Source organism: Phascolarctos cinereus, unplaced genomic scaffold, assembly GCF_003287225.1.
Source record: "Phascolarctos cinereus isolate Bilbo 61053 unplaced genomic scaffold, phaCin_HiC Scaffold_2;HRSCAF=192, whole genome shotgun sequence".
NCBI classification, from domain to species: domain Eukaryota; kingdom Metazoa; phylum Chordata; class Mammalia; order Diprotodontia; family Phascolarctidae; genus Phascolarctos; species Phascolarctos cinereus.
Window position 1 is genome coordinate 355990970 of NW_027555625.1, and position 22148 is coordinate 356013117.

The 22148-nt window shown below is 43.8% G+C and overlaps 1 protein-coding gene across 2 annotated transcripts in view; it reads right to left on the reverse strand.

The window, feature by feature from the left end:
* The window catches only part of EXOC3L4 (exocyst complex component 3 like 4), an 80929-nt gene that overhangs the window by 6755 nt on the left and 52026 nt on the right, over positions 1-22148 (reverse strand). For both annotated transcript variants that reach the window (XM_020971185.2, XM_020971186.2), the window contains exons 7-12: positions 21938-22038; positions 18863-18958; positions 10449-10563; positions 3625-3744; positions 3316-3468; positions 1654-1775 (exon numbers count right to left, since the gene is read on the reverse strand). In XM_020971185.2, coding sequence (XP_020826844.1) covers positions 1654-1775; positions 3316-3468; positions 3625-3744; positions 10449-10563; positions 18863-18958; positions 21938-22038 — 707 coding nt within the window. The remainder of the gene's footprint in view (positions 1-1653; positions 1776-3315; positions 3469-3624; positions 3745-10448; positions 10564-18862; positions 18959-21937; positions 22039-22148) is intronic.

Below are 22148 nucleotides of genomic sequence, written 5' to 3' on the forward strand. Positions count from 1 at the left end.
AATATCCTGAACCACTCTTAATGTCCTGTGGAATCTTATACTCATAGCATATCAAAGTTGGAAGAAAGCTTCAAATCCATCCAGTCACCACCTCACACCCCCATTTTTCAGAGGGGGAAACTGAGGCCAAGAGAGAAAGCCTGACTTGCCCAAGGTGGGATCTTCTGTTGACTTTGTCTCTCTGGATGGAGCATTGTCCAACCCATAAGCAAAGGAAAGAAGGACATAGAAGAGGAAGCACAACAAACATAATGACAAGAGCCCTGAATATGTCATCAGAAGACCAGGTTCCAGGTCCCGCCATGTTAACAACAACAATAACTACTGTGTACATGCCACTTTTAGAAGTTTGCAACGTGTTTTATAAATATTATCTCATTTTATCCTTACAACTATCTTGGGAATTAGGTGCTATTTTTATGCCCATTTTATAAATGTGGAAACTGAGGCATATAGTAGTTAAGCGACTTGTTCAGGGTAATACAGCTAGGTGACTATGGGCAAGTCCCCCCGTCTAGGCTTCAGTCTCCCCATCTATAAAATAAGAGGGAAGGCCTATAGATGATCGCTGAGGTTTCTCATAATTCTAACATTCTATGCTTGAGTATAGTAGATTGAGAGGTTTCATTGTTTCTAAGGGTAGAGCCTCTTTCCTCCCTTTGATCAGAGGCTGTGAATTCCCCTCAGTCTGGGTACTCCCTGAAGGCAGGACCTTCATTTCTTCATTTGTCTTCTCCCCCAACTCCCAAGACCAGGGACTTTGCTAAAGCTAGGACCATGGCACTCCCTTCAGACTAGGGGGCTGTCAGGAGACAGAAGAGCCATGGGAAGGAGGGCAAGAAGAACTTCCTCAGAGAGATAATGTGCCTTCGTGTTTGGGGATTGTTCAACTGAAATGTGGAGCGGGCTTTTTTTTCTTTTCTTTTCTGGAGATGAGGAGAGGTTCCACCCTGTCTCTAGACCAGAAGTTGCCTCCCTCCTTAGAACAAAGAGGTGCCAATCTGGGAGATGTATGTCTCTCCAGGGACAGGCCTGGCCACGCTGGGACTTGATCACTCCCTGATAATGAACCTCTAAAGTTCAAGGGGAAGCACACTAGATTTCAGCTACCATATTCCTGTTCTGATTTTATTAACCCACTGTCCTCCAAGGTCTGCCTGCATGTGAGGCTGCCCAGGGCAAAGGGAAGAGCCAGGGGTGGAAGTCAGGAGCCCTGATTTAGAAGATAACAACATTATGGGACTTTGAGCTGGAAGTGACTTTAGAGATCACTCTTTTCAATTCACAGATGAGGAGGCTGAGGTCCAGAGATGGAAAGGAACTTGTCCAAAGTGACACAACTACAAAGTTACAAATCCAAAGTTCAAACCTAGATCTTCTGACCCCAAATCCAGAGTTCCTTCTCTTATTCAATCCTGCTTTTAGATCTACCACCAACTTTCCTTGGCTGGAAAACTGAGGATAAACATCTCTGCCTTGCCCAGGAAGGACTGGTGTAAGGATCAAGGAAGCACTGGATGGTAAAGAGTGCTGAGATGCAGGGGGCTCTGCATGCAGGGGTGAAAGAACTTCATGTCCGGAGGCATGCCAGCTCAGGGTCTCAGTGTTTGTGGATGCTCCTAGGGGGAGCCTCCAGATGCAGGCAGCACTAACCTGATGTCCGGGTAACCCTTAATGAGGGTTTCGATATGTTTTCTAATGTCCTCTTTGTAGGTCTCACCCAGGATATCTGAGATGCAGGGGATGACCAAACCCAGCCAAGAGGCTTCTGAGCCCTGGGAAGACAAGGAACCAGATATAAGAGAAAGGGGTGAGCATGAGGAAGATTGGGCAGCTAGGTAGCACAATGGATTAAGGGCTGGGCCTGGAGTCAGGAAGACTCATCTTCCTGAGTTCAAATCTGGCTTCAGACACTTAGTAGCTGTGTGACCCTGGGCAAGTCACTTAACCCTGTTTGCCATCTGTCAAATGAGCTGGAGAAGGAAATGGCAAACTGCTCCAGTATCTCTGCCAAGAACAGCCCAAATGGGGTCACAAAGGGTTGGACGTGACTGAAACAAGCAAGCGAGTATGAGGAGGATCCTCTGCATCCTCCTCTGTAGAATGATGGGGTTGTATTAAATAACTTAAAGTTGCCCGCTCATCAGATTTATTGAGGTGAAACCTGCCTGGGACAGTCCGTATTCTATGTTTTAAGGCCCCTTCCCCATCTGATATTCTAAGATTCTGAGGTCCCTTCTAGCTCTGATTATTCTATGTTCTGTGCTTCCCCCCCTCTCAAGTTCTGTATTCTACAATCCTTCCCAGCTGTAATATTATTTATTTATTTATTTTAGTGAGGCAATTGGGGTTAAGTGACTTGCCCAGAGTCACACAGCTAGTGAGTGTTATGTGTCTAAGGCTGGATTTGAACTCGGGTCCTCCTGACTCCAGGGCTGGTGCTCTATCCACTCCTCCACCTAGCTGCCCCCCAGCTGTAATATCTTGTGTTCTAATGATATTAAAGTTCCCTCCAGCTCTGATACCCCATAAAGGTACAATCTCTGTGTATGAGGAGGACACTAAGCTGTCCCTACTCAGCTGGGGGATTCCTTCCATTGAGTGGTGTTATGTCTGGACCTGCAGGGGAATGGGGGCAGGAGAAAGGATTATTAGTATCATAAGATTTAGTGCTGGGGGCAGCTGGGTGGCGCAGTGGATAGAGCACCAGCCCTGGATTCAGGAGGACCTGAGTTTAAATATGACCTCAGACACATAACACTTACAAGCTGTGTAATGCTGGGCAAGTCACTTAACCCCATTGGCTAGCCAAAAAACAAAACAAAACAAAACAAAAAAAAGATTTAGAGCTGGAGGGGTTACAAAAGAGAACCTAACATTTCAGAGTTGGGCTGGGGGGTGGCTTAGAATATAGAATATCAAAGATGGAACTCTGGCCTTCGGATACAGAACACAATGCACAGTAGAATATTAGAACTTAGAGGGACCTCAGAGATCATCTTACAGAGGAGAAAACCAAGGCCTTGACAGGGCAAATGATTCGTCCAAGGCAACACAGGCAATAAGCAGGAACCCAGCCTCAAACACTTACCAGCTGTGTGACCCCTGGGCAAGTCATTTAAACTCTGATTGCCTGACAAAATGGATCTGCGGGAGAAGGCAGTGGCAAACCCCTCCAGTATCTTTGCCAAGAAAACCCCAAATGGGGTCACAAAGGATCGGACATGACTGAAAAGGACCGGACAACCACATATTCCGACCCCGGTACCAACCCCAACCCGTCACCAGCCAAAGGAGATAACTCTTGAGTGGTACCAGACTGTGAAAGGTGGAGTCAATGGCATCCGCTTCCTGGCTCATCTTCTGGGCGCTGGCCACGCGATCTGCTCCTCGAAGCCGTTCCCGCGGCCTCAGCACGTGGGCTACGTATTCCCGAATCACATAGCAGTGGATTTCCTGAAGACACTCCTGGGATAGAAATAGGACAGTGGAGATCAGCCTCAAAACTCCATAACTCTTTCCCCCTTCTGAGCCTTCTGTCTTTCAGTCTTTTCTTTCTGAGCCCCCTCTCCCTATGTCTTCCATGCCCCTCCCCAGGATGATCCCCAGGGGCCCTCGAACCACCTGACTGTGGGGCTGGACCAGGTGTTTTAGGTGCTGGGCAAAGGTGACAGTCTTCTCCATGATTGGGTGTAGCTTGTCGGAAGTCACCCACGCCTTGCTGCCCACATCCCTGAATAGGACCTGTCAGGGCAGAGACAGAACCCACTCACATCTTGTCCCCCAGCCTACAGCATCATTAGACCTGACTCTTCCAATACAATGTGGCACCTTCTTCCTTCCCTCCCCACCCCGCCCCCACATCCTAGGACCTGATGCAATGCCATGAAGAGGTGGTCTCCCCCCACTTCTCCCAATCCAAATCCTCCCTAGCCTTCAGGATCTAAGCCATCTCAATTGCCTCAGGAAGCCCACTTAGATCCTGATTCCCAATGACTGAATAGGTAAGAAAACAAAACTCAATAATTTGTTGCATATAAGAAATATGTCAAAAAAAAAAACCCAACAACAACAACAGTCAGATCCTGATTCTCTGTCCTGACTGCCAGACCTTCTTTGCTGCACAACGTATACCCCATAATGTATATAAATGGAATTTATGAAAAGCATGCATTGCTGCCTCTATCCCAGACAAATGGGGCTCCTGGTTGCTCCTCGGTCTTTCCCTGTCTTCGCCTTCCTCAGTGTATTCCCAGAGGCCAAGCCTTTATTTCCTGAACAGACTCCAGCATATCTCTGCTGGCTGAAACCCTCTTCCCTCCTCAGATGTCCTTTCCTCCCTGACATCCCCATTTTGACCCCTGTCTGAGAGTGAGCTCCCCCTCCTTGGATTCCTCAGACTTCTTTGCACTTACTTCCATCTCTTTCATCCCTGTTTGTCATTCCCCACGTTAGACAATAAGTTCCCATGTTGGGCTCCATGGCTGAGCCGCCAACCTCCCCCACGCAGGATCTGCCTCTTTCTTCCTCACCTTGCCCACAGATAGGGCCAGAGCCACAATCTAGAGTTTTGCAAAGGCTTTTTGACCAGCAGAAGATTGAACTTTCTGATGCTATTGACAATGTCAAGGCCAAGTTGCAAAGTTTGATTTTTGCCAGCAAGCAACTGGAAACTGGACAGGTGTCACCTGACTCCAGTGATTCAGAAGGAGTCTACGCCGCGTCTTATTCTTAGACTTCAGGTAGTGCCAAAGAAGAGAAAGAAACTTGACACCACTTCTCAAAGAAAAAGCACCAGAGAAAGAAGGTGAAGCTTGCTGTGCTCAAGTGCCATGAGGTTGATGAGGATTACAAGGCTCTCTGCCCTTCTGACACGTGTGGGGCTGGAGGCTTTATGCTGGCAATGAATTGTGGCAAGTGTTGCCCGACGTACTCCTTTAATAAGACTGGGGTCAAATAAAGGGATGCGTGTTAATTTTTAATTTAAAAAGTCAAAGAAAAATAACAGATTGTAAGGTCATTGGGGTAGGGCTAATGTTAGATCTCTCTTCACGTCCCCCATGCTAAGCCCAGGGCCTTAGTCATGGCAGGTGATTAATGTATGGCTTTCAAATAGTGAACATGCTGTCCTGGTCTCTGACTATCCCATGTGGTCAGTGTTTGTCTCTCCAACAAAACTGAGACCTCCATGAGGGCAAGGGCTCTGCTGATGGCTTTTACAGGGGCTGTGCTTCATGTCTGGATTAGACTCCCTCTTCACTTCTACTTCTCAGTATCCTAGGCCTCTTTTTAGCCTCAGCTCATGTGACCCCTCCTATACAAAGCCTTTTTGGATACATCTAATTATTGGTGCATGGCCGACTAGGTGCTGCAGTGGATAGAATGTCAGTCATGGAGTTAAGAACACTCATCTTCTTGAGTTCAAATCCAGCCTCAGACAGTTACTAGCTGTGTGACCCTGGGCAAGTCACTTAATCCTGTTTGCCTCCGTTTCCTCATCTGTAAAATGAGCTGGAGAAGGAAATGGCGAACCACTCCAGTATCTCTGCCAAGAAAGCGCCAAATGGGGTCACGAACAGTTGGACACAACAGAAATGACTGAATAATGGCAACAAAATCATTGGTGCTCTCACCTGTCTCAATTTCGACATAGACAGATAGATAGAGAAATATAGAGACGGATATAGATGTAGAGGTAGATATATACCCAGAATAGGTACAGCTTACACAAAAGTGGGGAGGAAAATGGATTTATAATGACCCTATAGTATCCTCATTGTGATATGTGTGTGTGTATATACATACACATGAATACATACATATTAACTATGTATATATAGTCATATGTCATATATGTGTTTTATATTTATGTTTATATATGATAAATGTATATATACATACACACATGTACGCATACATATAATACAAGCTACACATTATATATGTCTGTACTATGCATGTGTTATTTATACTTAATATATGCATAAATAAAACGTGTATGGATATGTACACATATTATTTATATGTGTGGTAGAAATTATACCTATACAATATATTATTTACATGTGTGTAATACAGACATACATTTGCATGTATATTTTATATACATTTATAATTCATATGTAATGTATAACAATATATATCAACATAATGTATTTATTATGTTATTTATTACATATACCATACAATGCATTTTAATGTATTTTATATATATATATGTTATATACACATACCTTATACATAGAAATATACTTGTATGTTATATATACATATTGCTAATATATAATGTATACATATATTATTGACATAATATATATTCTTTATATATAATGAATAATATATAATACACAATTGTGCAAAGAGTTGGCAACTGATTGGATGAGGAGTGACAAATCAAAGATGACCCTGAAATTTTGAACCTGACTGACCAGGAGAACAGTTGAGGAGCCAGAGGAGTCGATGGCCCCCCTCTCCAAGGCTATCTCCCAGTCCCCAGGTCTAGAAGGCTTAAGGTTTAAATTGTACCTGGCTCTAGTTAGAACTGGTTGCTGAATATCTCTAGCAAGCTTGCTGATGCAAAATAGTTATGACGCCACCTTCTTTGTTCTGAATTGATTCAATTTTAGGGACTTCCCATCCTTTTGCGACTAGTGCATGTTCCTGGGCCCTGATGTGAAAGCTTCTGTAACAGATCTTTTGTCTGAAAACCTTGTGTAAACCTAGGCCTTACGCAGCTCTGAACCTCCTGTGTAGGACCTATCTCACTGTTCATCTGGGCTGCCACCCAAAGCATGCTGCCCTGCAGGTGGGGGTGACAGACATCATGTTACTCTGTCTCTGACTGCATTGTTATTCATATGTCCATACCCTCTTATAGCCTTTGTTTGGCTGTATCAACAAACCATTCTAACCCATCCTAGTGTAACTTCATCCCATTCATTAGAATTCAATGTCCTTCTTAATTTGCATGATGGTAATAGTGCCTGCAACAGGAAGACAGGAGGAGATGTGAGGGAGAAGATGATAATCTCAGTTTTGGACAGGTTGAATTTCAGGTACCAACAGAAAGTCCAGGTTGAGATGCCCAGCAGATTAACTATATCTAACTGATATGTGAGACTAGAACTTATGGGAAAAGTTTAGTGCAGACTATATCGATCTGGGATTCATCTGCGTGAGATTATAATTGAACCTATGAAAGCTAATGAGATTGACAAGTGACAGAGAGAGAGAGACAGAGAAAGAGAGAGACAGGGAAAGAGAGAGACACAGAGAGACAGAGAGAGAGAAGGGAGAGGGGGAAGAGAGAAGAAGAGAGAGGAAGAAAGAGGGGAGAGAGAGGAAGAAAGAGGAGAAGACGGAGAGAGGAGGGGAAGGGAGGAAAGGGGGAGAGAGACAGAGACAGAGACAGAGGGGGGAGAGAGAGAGGGAAGAAGAAAGGGACAGAGAGAGAGAGAAAGAGAGAGAGAGAGAGAGGAGAGAGAGAGAGAGAGAGAGAGAGAGAGGAGAGAGAGAGAGAGAGAGGAGTATCTAGGACTAAGCCCTGGGGAATACCTGTACTTGGAGGATGGGAGATGGATAATGAACCAGCAAAGAAGACTTGAGAGAAGAGAGTAGGTTAAGGAGGTTGGGGAGGAGTCCTGGATAAGCTGATCACCAGGAATCTCATCATGCTCTTTAACTCAGCCTTGGATACTCAGCACCTTCCCAGCTGCCTCAGGCCCTTCTCCCTTGTGATTGGAGGGCTGGAGAATAGACCATTAAACTCCTCTGAAAGCTTTCCTCCATAGACGGCAGAACCTAGACTTTGCAACTCACTCTACTTTCCCTCTGCAGCTTGGCTTGGTCTGAACTCCTTGGAACATTGCCTTGACTCCAGGGCTCCCCCGCCTCCACAGTTTCCCAACTTCCTTTTCTGTGTTGTCTTCCTCCATTTAGTTGACAGCAGGGACTGTCTTCTTATTTGTATCCCCAGTGCTTAGCACAGTGTCTGGCACATAGCAAAAGCTTAACAAATGTCTCTTGAATTGAATAGGTCAATAGTTTCAAAGGCTACAGAGAGGTCAATGAGGAAAAGGACTGAGAGAAGGCCATTAAATGGAGCAGTTAAGATACCACTGGTCACACATGTACAAAAATATTTATAGCAGCTCTTTTTGTGGTGGCAAAGAATTGGAAATTGAGAGGATGCCCTTCAAATGGGGAATGGCTGAGCAAGTTGTGATATATGAATGTGATGCTATAAGAAATGTGCTATAAGAAATGATGAACAGGCAGACTTCAGATAAACCTGGAAAGACTTGTATGGTCTGATGCTGAGTGAAGTGAGCAGAACCAAGAGAACTTTACACACAATAATAGCCACGTTATGTGATGACTAATATTGATAGACTTAGCCCTTCTCAGCAATGCAAGGATCTAAGACCTCTCCAAAGGCCTCATGATGGAAAATGCTATCCACATCCAAAGAAAGAACTATGGAGTTTGAATGCAGATTGAAGCACACTATTTGCTATTTTTTTTTCTTCTGTTGAGTTTTGTTTCCTCTTTCTGGTGGTTCCTCCTATTGGTTCTAATTCTTACTTACAACATCACTAATGTGAAAATATGTTTAATAGGAATGTAAATGTAAAGCCTATATCAGATTGTGCACCCTCTTGGGAAGGGTGGTGGGCAGGAAGGGGGAGAAAAATTTTAAACTCAAAAGCATATGGAAGTGATTGTTGATAAATGAAAATAAATCAATAAAAAAAAGATATCACTGGTCACTTTGGAGAGAACAGGAGGCAAAAGCATGTTGCATGGAGTTAAGAAGTGAGGGGATGGTGTGGAAATAGACAGCAATTATGGACAACTCTAGGAACTTGGCAGTCAAAGGGAGGGAGAAACATGGGACAAAGGCTTGTGAGGATGGCAGGGTCAAGTCAAAGGTTTTTAAGGATGGGTAAGACTTGACCATTTTTGTAGATAACAGAGAAGGAACCAGTGATGAGGAGAAAGAGAGAATAATGAATATAGGAAGTTCCCAAAGGAGGGGATAAGATTAAAGGCATGTGAGAAATGATTATTTCTCTCTGGTAATAGTAACTAATTATTCAATCAGAACCAAGGTTTTTTCCCCTTTTCTACTTCCCCATCCAGAAACCAACCAGTGTAGAAATATATCTCTGTTAAAGACTTACCCAGGCCAAGATCTAATCCAACAGTAAAAGAAATTCTAAGTTTGGGTTAATGAACATATTCCTGCTCATTTTGTTTGCTCAGACAGTCCTGGGAAAATGTGGATCCTCCCTTTTGTCAGACAGGTGATATGAAAATTGATACATCTCTCTGACCAAGACTTGGTTAATCCAAGTCATGTACCCCAAGACCCTCATTGTGATATAACCCAGCCTCTCATCATAATATTCATTTTCTGATTAATTGTTCACCAGTCAGAATCGATTGCCACCCCTCAGGAACACCTACTCTTTGAAGGGCATATAAACTGTGAACTCGCCACCGTAAGGGGTCTTTGTTCTAAGAGAAAGAACCAAATGACCGTCCTTTTACTAATAGACATGTTGATCTTATTAGTAAGATGATCACTTCACCCAGAAACCATGTCTCTCAGAACTTTTTTGACAGTCACAGGCATAGCAAAAGGAGTTAGCTTTGGCAAGAAGAGACATTTGTCCCATTCTCAGAGACTTCTGGGGAAGTGGAAGAGGGTGAGTGAAGTTGTAGGCAGGTTTCGGAGTATGGAGAATGGGAAAGAAGAGGGCTGATGATAGATGACCTCAACCTTGTCTGCTAGAGAGGAGACAAAGTCATATGTTTAGTGGAGAGGGCATGGGAGTATAGTTGGAGTCTTGAAGAGAGAGAGGTTTTCGAAGCCGCTTTTCTGGTTAGTGTGATAAAGACTCAGAGATGGTTAAAAGGATTGCTGTGCAGTAGTGAGGGCCCAGTTTAGTTTAGATAATGAGGATTTGTGGACACACTTCACATTGTGGACCCAAGCATACACTATCTCAGTGCCACGTCTGACAAAGTGCTTGTTCCTACACATTGTCTACATCCACATACTATCTCTTCTCCCATGCAGACTCCTTTTGGATATCACCTCTTGTCACGGGGCCTGGGCAACTTCTTCTTCTGCCTCTCTTACAAAAGGGCTCTTTGTAAATAGACATTTTCCCTAATGAGAGGAAAATGAAAAACTTTCCCATGTCCTTCTCCATCTTTACCAGAAAACCCCTGCCCCTTGCCAAGGTCCTCCACTCTGTCCTTTGTCAAAGATCAGTGTAGATTCCGGCTGGTCAACAGTCCCATGCACCCCTGCTCATCCCATAGCTGGGTCTACCTGTGTGTCCTGCAGTCATCCTTATGTATGATTTGGTGACCTCCATTTCCATCTGATACCATTGGAGCAGATAATGAGTCTAGGAACTTAGAACCAAAGACCTTACCTGTGTTTCTCGATGTAAATGGATCAACATTTGCTTTTTGAACCCGCTAATCACCTCGGACAGGGTTGTTTCCACATTCTTAAAGCTGCTTAGGAATTTGGCCGGTAGGTTGGTCCTGGAGAGAAAAAGCCAGGAGCAGGTGAGCCTCCTAGCACCAGCCAAGGTACAGGAGCCTGGGAAGAGGAGAAAGCCTTATCCCTCTGTACTCACTTAATCAGATGCTCTTCTGTACTTTGAGGTCTGTAATTGCCGCCCCCTTTTTCCTCTTGAAACAATGGTCCAAGAGCACAGTGTGAGCCTCATAGAATATTAGAACTGGAAAGGCCTTTTGAGACTACTGTGTTCTAGACTTAGGGCTAAAAGGGATCTCAGAGGACAGCTAGTTCAACCTCTTTATTTTCCATGAGTTCCTTCCCATCTTCTCCCCATAACTGCTCAGGCCATTGTAAGTAGTAGAGCTGAGATATGAACCCCACTTCCCTGACTCCAAATCTAACACCATGTGTTTCACTCCTCCACACTGCTTCTTTCAATTAGTCAAAGCCCATGGATGCAGAAGAGTGCAATGGAATGCACATTAATTTTCTAATTACGGCTCTTCTGTTTATTAGCTTCTTTGATCTCGGGCGAGTTGAGCCCCCTTCTTTGAGACTCCATTTTGTCTAAGATGACTTTTGTTGCTTATCTCACAGGGTTGTTGAAAGGAAGTGCTTTAAGCCTCTATAAACAAAAACACTATTATTATTATTTTACAGATAGGGAAACTGAGGCCCAGAGGATTGACTTACCCAAAGTTACCTAGAGAGTCACTGGCAAAACGGCAACAACCACCACAACAAAAAACTAATAGCAAACAAACAAGTAAGCAAAACAGAGTCAGCGGCAAAGCTCGAACTAGAGTCCAAGTTTGCTGCTTTGAAGGCCTGGGCTCTCAGCCTTAACTGGGCTGCCTCCAAGTAACCTTGTTAACTGTCTTTACAGGCCTGGGAATGGAACCTGCAGGGATGGGAGGGGAATCCTGGGGTCAGTTTTGATGGGGAGAGGATGAAAAGATCTGCATTAAGGAAGGGTATCTACATAATGGCCACAGTTGGTACTACTTGGGCCCTGAAACAGAGTACCCTACAGACAGGGAACTAGCTCCCCCTGCCCAAATACAGGGCCCTGGATCTCCAGACAAGAAATTGGCTCCAAGGTTCCCTAATCTTTCCCTACTCTGAGAATGACAATGCCAGTTTCATGCCCATCTGTTGCCTGCCAATGAGGGAGGGCACAGGGCTGGGAAATCCCAGAATTGTAGGCTCGGCCCAGCTGTAAATGCTTGTTTTGGGGTGTGCCTGGGAAGCATGTGAGAGAAAAAAACCTCAAAAGGGCAGCTGGTAGCTGGGGGAGGAGGAGGAAGAGGAAAGTTTGGCATGGCTTACTCTGTGGTTGTTCTGGGCACCACACCATAGAGTACAGAATATCAGAGCTGGAAGGGAGAGTGGAAGTTATCTTGGCCAACTTCCTCATTTTTACAGAGGAAGATAAGGTTTATAGGGAAGAGATAATTAGACCAAGGTCATGCAGAGAATCACTGGCCAAGCTAGACAAGGGAAATATGAATAGGATCAGATGGGACAAAATGGAATGAGAGGCAGAGCAGCTTCACTCCCTTGTTCAACCAATCAGTCAACCAGTAGGCATTTACTGAGCACCTGCTATGCTCCAGCCAGTGGACTAGGTGCTAGCAATGAAAAGACAAAACAAAGCGGTCCCTGCGTTCCAGAAACATGACAATGTGTACAGATAGAGATATATGTCAGACACAAACAGACTCAAGGTAACCTAGGCCCAGAAGGCACCTGCAGCTAGGAAGACCAGAATATGCCTTCTGTAGAAGGTGGAGACTGAGCTGAGTCTTAAAAGGAAGACAGCAGTTTTGAGAGGTGAAGATGAGGACAAGCAGGCTAGGGTGGCTACTAGAGTAAGTGGAGGGCTGGGATGTGTAAGACTGGAAAGGGAAGAAAGGGTTAAGTTGTGAAGAACTTTAAATGCCAAACAGGATTCTGTATCTTATTATAGAAGTAATAGGGAGTCATTGGAATTTATCGAGTGGAGGGTGATATAGTCAGACCTGAGCTTTAAGAAAATCATTTTGGCAGTAGTGTAGATGAATTAAGGGGAGAAGAGACTTGAGTCAGGAGGACCTGAGTTAAAATCTGGCTTCAGACACTGACTAGCTGTGTGACCCTGGGCAAGTCACTGAACCCCAATTGCCTCCCCCCCCCCAAAAAAAAAGAAAAGAAAAAGGAAAAGAAACTTGAAGCAGGGGAAGTCAATTAGGAGGCTAGTGCTTTAGTCTGCTTGAGAGGTGATGAGGGCTTGTACTAGGATGGTGGCTGTATGATTGGAGAGAAGGATAAGTTGTGACAATAAAAACAAAATTTGGCAACTGATTGGATAGTCTGATGATGGAGAGTGAGGAGTTAAGAGATGACCTTGACGAGTAATGGTGACATTTCAGATGGGCATGGGTCCTAGATGAAAGAAAGTTCCCTCAGATATGTTGACTTTGAGATGCCTAGGAGACATCCTCTTCAAAATGTCCAATAGGTAGTTCATGAGGTTGGACTAGAACTCAAGAGAGAGAGATTGGAGCTGAATATATAGATCTGAGAACCATTTTATAGAGATAATAGTTGAACCCATGGAAAATGATGAGAGACTGAGACTGAATGAATAGAAAGAAAGGAGAAGAAGGTCCAGGAAAAATACTTGGGGGAAGTTCCAGATTAGTGGATGTGGCATGGGTGTTAGCAAAAGACACTGAGAAAGACTGGTCAGACAATTGCATTCCCTGGGGACTCCCAGTGTTCATGGATCATGGGACCAGAAGATCACAGAATTAGTACTGGAAGGTGACTTTTGAGGATACCTAATCTAAACCCCTCATTTTTCAAATGAGGAAACTGAGATCCAAGGTCATATACAATAGTGAGTGACAGAGATGATACTTGGACTCATGTCTCTCGACTCCCAATTTAGCATTCTTTCCACTCTGAACAGAGCTCTTAAGGACACTAGTGCCCTTCTATATTTGGGTGGCTACCACCTAGTTTTGCGACTTAGATAGCCACCATGCTCCATGCCTCCATGGAGGCCCAGCCAAACTGGCCCTGCCCAGGGCTTGGTTGAGCCCCATAAGGCTTGGGACACAATTCAGGAGCTCATTCACAATACTTCTCCTCCATATAACACATGTATTAGATGTAATGTCAAAGGATAGGTTTTCAAATCCAGCCTTCACTGCTTAATAAATTGTCTGCCTTTGGGCAAATCACTTTCCTCTGGGCCTCAGGTTTCTACCTGTACAATGAGAGGTCAGGCTAGATTTCTTCCCTTCCAGCTCTCAGATCCTTGGTCCTATATGATATATTGTGAGCTATGTGACCTTGGGCAAGTCATTTAACTTACCGAGCCTTAGTTTCCTTACCTGTAAAATGGATTACCTGCCTCATAGGTTTTTAAGGGTTTTTTTTTTTGAGGAAAATATAAACCTTATAAATTTTAAATCTTATTTAAAAAATCTTATAAAGGCTATGCTGTCTGTCTTACAGGGCTACAGAAATTTCAGTATTTTATTAGAGACAACATAGATCAATATAAAAAGTGATAGATTTAGATAATAGATAGGCAGCTAGATGATGCAGTGAATTGCACACTAGGCCTGGAGTCAGTAGGAACTGAGACACTTACTAGCTGTGTGACCCTGGGCAAGTCACTTAACTCTGTTTCCTTCAGTTCCTCATCTGTAAAATGAGCTGGAGAAGTAAAAATAGCAAATGACTCCAGTATCTTTACCAAGAAAACTCCAAATGTGGTCACAAAAAGTCAGACTTGACTGAAACAACAACACAATAAATAAAAAAACAATAGATTTAGATAATAGATAAAAGCAGTGGACTTGAGTTCAAATTTATGTTACAATTTATGTGACATTGGGTAGGGTTACTTAGCTTCTCTGGGCCTCAATTTCCTTATCTGTTAAAAAAAAAAGGTGGAGTAAGAAGAGGAAATGGATGATCTATGATGAAATTTCTGAGGTCACTAGTGGCTCAGTGGATAGAGTACTGGGCCTGGAGTCAAGAAGTAGTCCAGTTATTCAGTCCTGTCTGACTCTTCATGATCCCATGGACCACAGCAGGCCCTTCTATCCTCCACTATCTCTCTTTTTTTTCCCCCACTTAATAGCTTTTTCCAATTACATGTAAAGATAGTTTTCAACATTCGCTTTTATAAGATTTTGAGTTCTAAATTTTTCCCCTTCCCTCTATCTCCCTCCCCAAGACAGCAAGCAATCTGATATAGGGTGTCCATGTAAAATCATATTAATCCTATTTCTACATTAGTCATGTTTCTACTATTTCTTGAAGTCTGTCCGAGGGCATATTTGTCATTTCCATGATGCTATCTATCCAGCTCATCCTCTGCAGTCCTCTTTTCCTTTTGCTTTCAATCTTTCCCAACATCAGGGTCTTTTCCAATAAATTCCATCTTCTCATTATGTGGTCAAAGTATTTAGACATAAATTCAAATCTGGCCTCAGATACTCACTCTCTGGGCAAGTTATTTAACCTCTGTTTGCCTTAATCCACTAGAGAAGGAAATGACAAACCACTCCAGTATCTTTGCCAAGAAAACCCCCAATGGGGTCATAAGGAGTCCGACATGACTGAAATGACTGACAACAACAAAATGTAGCTTTTAAACCCTATGTCTATGAATGCCTTCACCTAAAGTGCTTGGCCCTGCTTTGCTGATCCTCTTGACCCCTATAGCACTTCTGAACTGTACGCATCTCTGCATTCAATCCACTATGAAACACTGGTTTGGTCACCTCCATTTCCCAAATTTATTCCCATCTTTGTGCTCACAATGCCACCCCCCTCATTCAGGCTCTTTTCACCTCATTTGGTCAAAGTTTTCTAGGTTGCCCCCCTGCCCCGCTACCTCTAGTCTCCCCCTCTTCAATCCATCCTTCCAAAGACTGTCAAAATCAAATTCATAATGCCTAGCTTGACCATGAGTCTGCTTTGTATGTACTTCGTAACCAAATTCAAGCCTGGGTCATTTCCCTAAGACTTTCCTCATTGGTGGAAAGTTTCACGCAAACGATCCAGGCCTGAATCCTAGGTTACGTCTATTTTATGCATCTATGTTGTATGTGGGTATATTTTGTACATACTGTCCCCCCTTAGACTGGCAACTCTCTGAGGACAGGGAATGGCTCACTTTTGTCTTTGTGACCCAGTGAGTGACACTTGCTTGTTGCTTGATAGCGTTCCCTGATTGACAGCCTTCAGTGGCTCCCCATTTCTACTCTTACCCCACGCAACACAAACCTCTTAGCCTGGTATTTAAACCTGACTTCTACGTCCTCTCCGGGTGTATCTCATACTACTCAACACATCTATATGTCTCATCAAGCACTATTTCTTCATTCTGCCATACACACCTTAGGCTCATTTCCACCTTTCTTTGTTTTTGAGCTATTCCTTCTATGCCATTCTCCTTCCTTGAGCAAGGGGACAGTAATCCCCTTGTCAAAAACCTGCCTCTCCCTTGAGGTTCAGCTCATGCCACCTCCTTCAGGAAGCCAGCCCTGATTATGCCAGTGCACAATAGTTCTTGCCCTTTCTGAATTTCTCTGTCCCTTATGGTATCCCACACTGGCCTCGCTGGCCGTGCTGTGTCCCATGGTCATGCACCTTTCTCCTCTAGTTAGACTACAAGCTCTCTGAGGGCAGGGCTGGGTCTGTTTCTCCTGTCTACTCCAGACTGTGGTCCTCCTGAGGGAAGGAGCCGGAATGGTCCCCTTCTATAACCCCCCACTGCCCAGAACTAGGAACATGGGAGTTTCAGGACCTCCTTGAACTTCTGGTTATAGAAGGTTTGGGGACTCTTCAGTCTGTTGATTCTTAGCATTTTAAGGCTAGTGATTCCCAGAGGCCTTCTGCCACCTTGAGGCCTGGACTAGTATTGCAGGTAGGGGAAAGTGGTCCCTAGGAGTCTAGAAAGAGAGACTAGAGGACCATAGGAAGCTGGTTTTTTGTGAAGGAGGGAGGAGGCAGGGGAGGGGGGGGTAACACATATGATATGTTTATGAGATCCCAAAGCAACAGCCCTGATGGTATCTGTACAGGAGGTGGGGGTGGTGGAGGAGTCCTCATAAGATCTAAAGTGGCCTTTGCCTTTGGAGATCATCTTTCCCATCCACTTCATTTTATAGATCAGCAAACTGAGTTACAGTGAAAGAGAGTGACTTGTACCACTAAATATTAACTGCCGAGCTGGTATTCAAACCTAGATCTTCTGACTTCAAATCCTGTAGAGGGATGGGTAAAATCTAGTCCCCTAAGCTCACAGGCTAGTAGGCAAGTGAGGGGTGGGAGTATAATTCTAAACCTCACCCAATGGGGAAAAGTATCAGATGTGGAGTGAAGGTGATTGGGTTCAAGCTCCACCTTTGTCCCTGACTCACTTTATGACCCTGAGAGAGTTATTTCCCCTCTTGGGGCCTCAGTTTCCTCATCTATAAAAGGGAGATAAAAATCCTTCCTCCCTTCATGGGGTTTTGTGGAGGGAGTATTTATGGCGCTATAAAGTGCCATAAATGGGATCTGTTGGCATAGTAATCACCAAAAAGGGTAAAAGATCCCCAGGAAAACAAAGGACATCTTTTTCCCATGGCTCCTTTTTGGATTTGGAAACATGAGACTCGGACAATTGGCTTTTTCTATGAGTTGCCCTCTCTGGACCTCAGTTTCCTCATCTGTAAGTTGAGATTATTGGCCCAGGTGATCTCTCAGGTCCCTTTTATCTCTAAATCCAGTGATTCTTCTTCCTACCCAAGCTCTGAAGTGTTACAACTTCAGAACATGAGGCAGACATCATCTGGATGATGAAATCATCTGGGTCAATGCTCTCTCATTTTACAGATGTAAATAGCAGAGCCAGGATTTGAACTCCTCCTGACTTCAAATCAAGTGTTTTTCTAAGACAATATGGCCCCTTTCTTGAGGTGGATTCCTCAGACAGGGATGAAGGTAAAAAAATGAGCAAGCTTTCTAGCAATGCCTGGAGGCCAATCTTTAACGATCTCAACATGGTGAATGATTCTGGGCTCCAAGAGCTAACTCCTTTCAGGAGATTCTGTGGTAATAGTGGAGGGAATTGCCCACCCTCTCATCTGGCATTCTAAGCATGTCATTGGGTCAATCCAATATTATCCACATCTGTGGTTAGAACTGACCAGGTCTTTCTTATTTCTCCTTCTCTGGGGCACCTGTTTATGAGCTCCCATAGAGAAGGGGCTAAGCCAGGCCCCAGGTCTGTTCTTCCTCTGCCTCTTGCATGAAAAAGCCATGATGGTAGCTTCCATTTCTTTGCTCAAAATGCTGCAAGGTACGTGCTACAAACATTCACTTCCTTTTACAGATGAAATTCACGTAGGTGAAGATCCTTGTCCAAGGTCACCCAGTGAATTATTGGCAGGGCTGGGGAAAATGGAATCAAAGGTTCTTTCCCACTGAATTACACTGATGAGGGTTTGATAAAAAAAGAAGGAAAGAGAGAGAGGAGAAAAGAGAGATATTGGAGCATGAAGCCAAATCTTCATCCTCTATTCTCTCCACTCTTAAATCCATTCTTCATGCTGCTGTCAGAATAACTTTCCTATTGCATGGAGCTAGTCACATTTCTACTAAAAATAATAACAACAATAACAAAATCTTTGCTGGCTCTCTACTGAACTTCAGTATAGGCTCTTCATCCAGATATTGGAGGCCTGCTGCCATCCGGCACCAGCCTGCCTTGCCAACTCTATCTCCTATTACCTCCCTTTACACATCGTACTCCAAACAAACACCTAATTTCTACTCCCCAGATATATCCAGTGGTCTTCTGCCTCCAAGCTTCTGTTCATGCAGTTCCCTATGTTTTGAATGCCCTATCACCTCTGTCTGTGTCTTTTGAATTCCTAATCAACAATTTCTATTCCTCCTTTAAAACCCCATTCAAACACAGCTTCCTCAGGAAGCCTTTCCCATACTCTTTATCCCTCCCAGAGACCTGTTCTGCATCGCAAGAATACACTTAATAGGTACTATTAAGTATTTCAGTCCTTATCCTTCTATCAGACTGTAAGCTCAATGACGGCAGGGATAATGGCATGCCTAAACTTGGCATCTCCCCCGTTGTTGAGGATAGCGCTCTAAACACGCGAGCTGCTTAATAAACTTTTGTTGAGGGGAAGATGACTTAGGAGGGATTTTGGCCTTGGCCAGAGACTGACCTAACAGCTTCCTTGTACCCCTTCCTCCCCAACCTCTAGACAGTGTCTTCCCCTGTCCTCCCCAGACACTGAAGCCTACTTCAGCTCCTGGAAGGCAGTGATGTAGGCACAGAGGTAGGGCAGGAACAGGGTCTGATCCTTTGCAGTGTCCGAGTCCAGGAACTTCTCCTCAAACCTGCACAGGGAGAGAGGGAAGAAGGAAAAAAAAATCCTGTGGCTGCTTGGTCCAAAGCAGGGGTCAAAGAATCACAGGATTTAGAGTCAGAAGAGGAGTTATTATAAAGGAAGAAACTGAGACAGAGAGGAGGAGAAATGACTTGACTAAGGTCATACAGATGTTAGAGCCAATATTCAAACTCAAGTCCTCTAACTCCAAACCCACTGTATTTTCATAATATAATTAATATAATATAATATAATATAATATAATATAATATAATATATAATATAATATAATATAATATAATATAATATGATATGATATGATATGATATAATATAATATAATATAATATAATGTAATATATAGTATGATATAATATGATATATATCATATATAACATATATCTCATATATATAATATGATATAAATGCCATGGGGCTTTGGTAAAGCAAAAATAATAAACGCAACATTATTGAATATTAATAATAAATGTAATGATTTTTTTCAAAACAACCAAAAAATACCCCAGAATACACTGGGACAACACTAAAAGTGTCAGAATGGTTTGAATGGTGGTAGTCATCACTGCTCTAGCAATCAGGTGTAGCAGGATAGTAGAGACCACATCCAGATGGCAAAGAGTTCTCATTGGCTGTGTGATCCTTAAAGGGGCAGTATTGCTGTCCCCTCACTGTGGAGGAGAGAGTTCACACAGGGCTAGGTGGAGTACTGATGGAGGAGAGAGCAAAAGCTGCCACAGCCATATCTCCTCCTCCTCACCTTCCACCATGGGTAGGGGCATAAACCATGCAGATAGCCACCCAGGGCTGAGATGAGGCAGAGAGTAATTGTCTATGGGTGCCAAAAACAAAGATGGAGATGGTGATGCTTCTTCCCTTCTCCCCTTCTCCCTGCTCCTTTCCTCTCCCCTTCCCAGGTAGACTGAGTTACCAGTTCCAACATTTATCTGTTCTTTCACATTTGTTTACATTTCTCTCTAATTGGAACTAAATGCCCAGCTTAGATAAAGTAGTGAGTGAGTTCTTTATTATGAAGGAGGTCAAAGAGAAGCAGGGGTAATGATGGCAGGGTACGCAGATGAAAAGACTATGCCAGATGTGAACTTTATACACAAATGAAAGTATTCTTTTAATAAAGCATAATTATAATATCTGGGCGGTGAGGAGGTACAGTGGATAGAGTGCTGGACTTAGAGCCAATAATACATCTTTGTGAGTTCAAATCTGGCCTCAGACACTTACTCAGCTGCGTGATCCTGGGCAAGTCACTTAACTCTGCCTCAATTTCCTCATCTGTAAAATGATCTGGAGAAGGAAATGGCAAACCACTGCAGTATCTTTGCCAAGAAAACCCCAAAAGGGGGTCACAAAGAATCAGACATGACTGAAACATGTCTAAACAACAAGATCATAATATCTTTGGAAAAAAAAAGAAAGAAAAAAAAATGGAGCTTTTCTGTTGGACTTGTCCCCGCTGGGAACACTAGAGCTAAATGAGGGAGAATCTTAATGATTTTTATATTTTATATACTTCCTGAAACAGAATTTTAAAAAAAGCATGAAACTGGTTTCTCTTTTCTCTTATGCCAAAATAGGAGTCAGTAGCAGTAACTGCCTGGGTGGGAAGGGGAAGATGGGGCTGGGCTACCTTGGCCATTATTCCGCTGCACACATGTTCAAGAATTTCCGCTCTGCTGGAGAGAGCAGGGGCTAGTAATTAGACATGGTAACCAGGTGGGAGGAGGAGGGGATGGGCTGGAACAGACTGGCAATTTCCACCTCTAAAGGTAGAGGTCAGAGAAGAGGAGAAGAGGCAGGGTGGGTTGTACCCCTCCCTTCCTGCAGTTGTCCAGCAGGTAGACTTTTCCATGTTATGCCAAGAATTCCTCATAGACATACAATTAATTACACAGAAAACATAGGTTCTGCTCCCAGTTCCGTCACTAATTCTCTGTGTGACCTTCAATGAACTTTGTCCCCTCTCTAAGCCTCAGTTTCCTTCTCTTCAAAATGGAGACATAATAATCCCTTTCCTCTCAGGGTTGGTGTGAGAGTCCATGGCTCATGGGATTTAAAGATAATAGGGACCTTAGAGCTGATATTATAGTCCAAAGCCTTCATTTTATAGGGGAGAAAACTGAAGCCCAGAGAAAGCCTTTGCCCTAAATCACACAAGTGGTGAGTAGCAGAGGTGAGATTCAAACCCAGATCCTTAGACTTTAAATCTAGGTTGCTTTCCACCTGAGGGACTGAAGAAAATACAAGTGTGATGGGTTGTAATAACCATTTCTTTCTCCAGATCATTTTACAGATGAGGAAACTGAGGCAGAGTTAAGTGACTTGCCCAGGGTCACGCAGCTGAATAAGTGTCTGAGGCCAGATTTGAATTCACAAAGATGTAGTATTGGCTCCAGGTCCAGCACTCTATCTACTGTACCTCCTAGCCACCCAGATATTATAATTATGCTTTATTAAAAGAATACTTTCATTTGTGTATAAAGTTCACATCTGGCATAGTTCTTTCATCTGCATACCCTGCCATCATTACTCCTGCTTCTCTCTGACCTCCTTTATAATAAATATAATAATAACTATTAACAGGTGAAGAAGAGGAAATTCGCCTGACTTTCACCCAGCCAATCCCACTATGGGTTTCCCTGGCCTAGTCCCTTCCCTTAACCCCAGGAAAAAGGAGGACTCTATGGGGGTGAGAGGGTAGGGTGTAATTCTGACTGTGAAGCCTGGGTGCAAGCACTCATATATGAGCCTCAAGCAATTCCTGGGGTTATAGATGGCAAAACTGAGACCTTGAGACCCCAGGCATCAGTGGGTTCTTGGTAATATTTCTTCCTCCCCAGCTACTCCCTTCTATTCCCCTCCCAAGGAAAGGCAGGAATCCCTGCTTTAGGTAGTCTTGGGCCAGGCCCTCTATGGAGTAAGGGGCCTAGCATTTGGGGGAATGTAAGACTGACCTGGGGATGAATTCATTCAGTGACTGCTCCAAGATCTGCAGTGTGGTAGCCTCCAGCCCCAAGGAGATGGCTCGGGCTGTGTTCACATGCTCCCCAACCAGCTGGGAAGGAGGCCAAGGAAGTAATACAACAGCTGTACCCGATGGAGGCCCCAGTTTATGACCACCATATTTCCTCCCCCTTCAGTCCATCCTTTGTGATGTGGTGCATT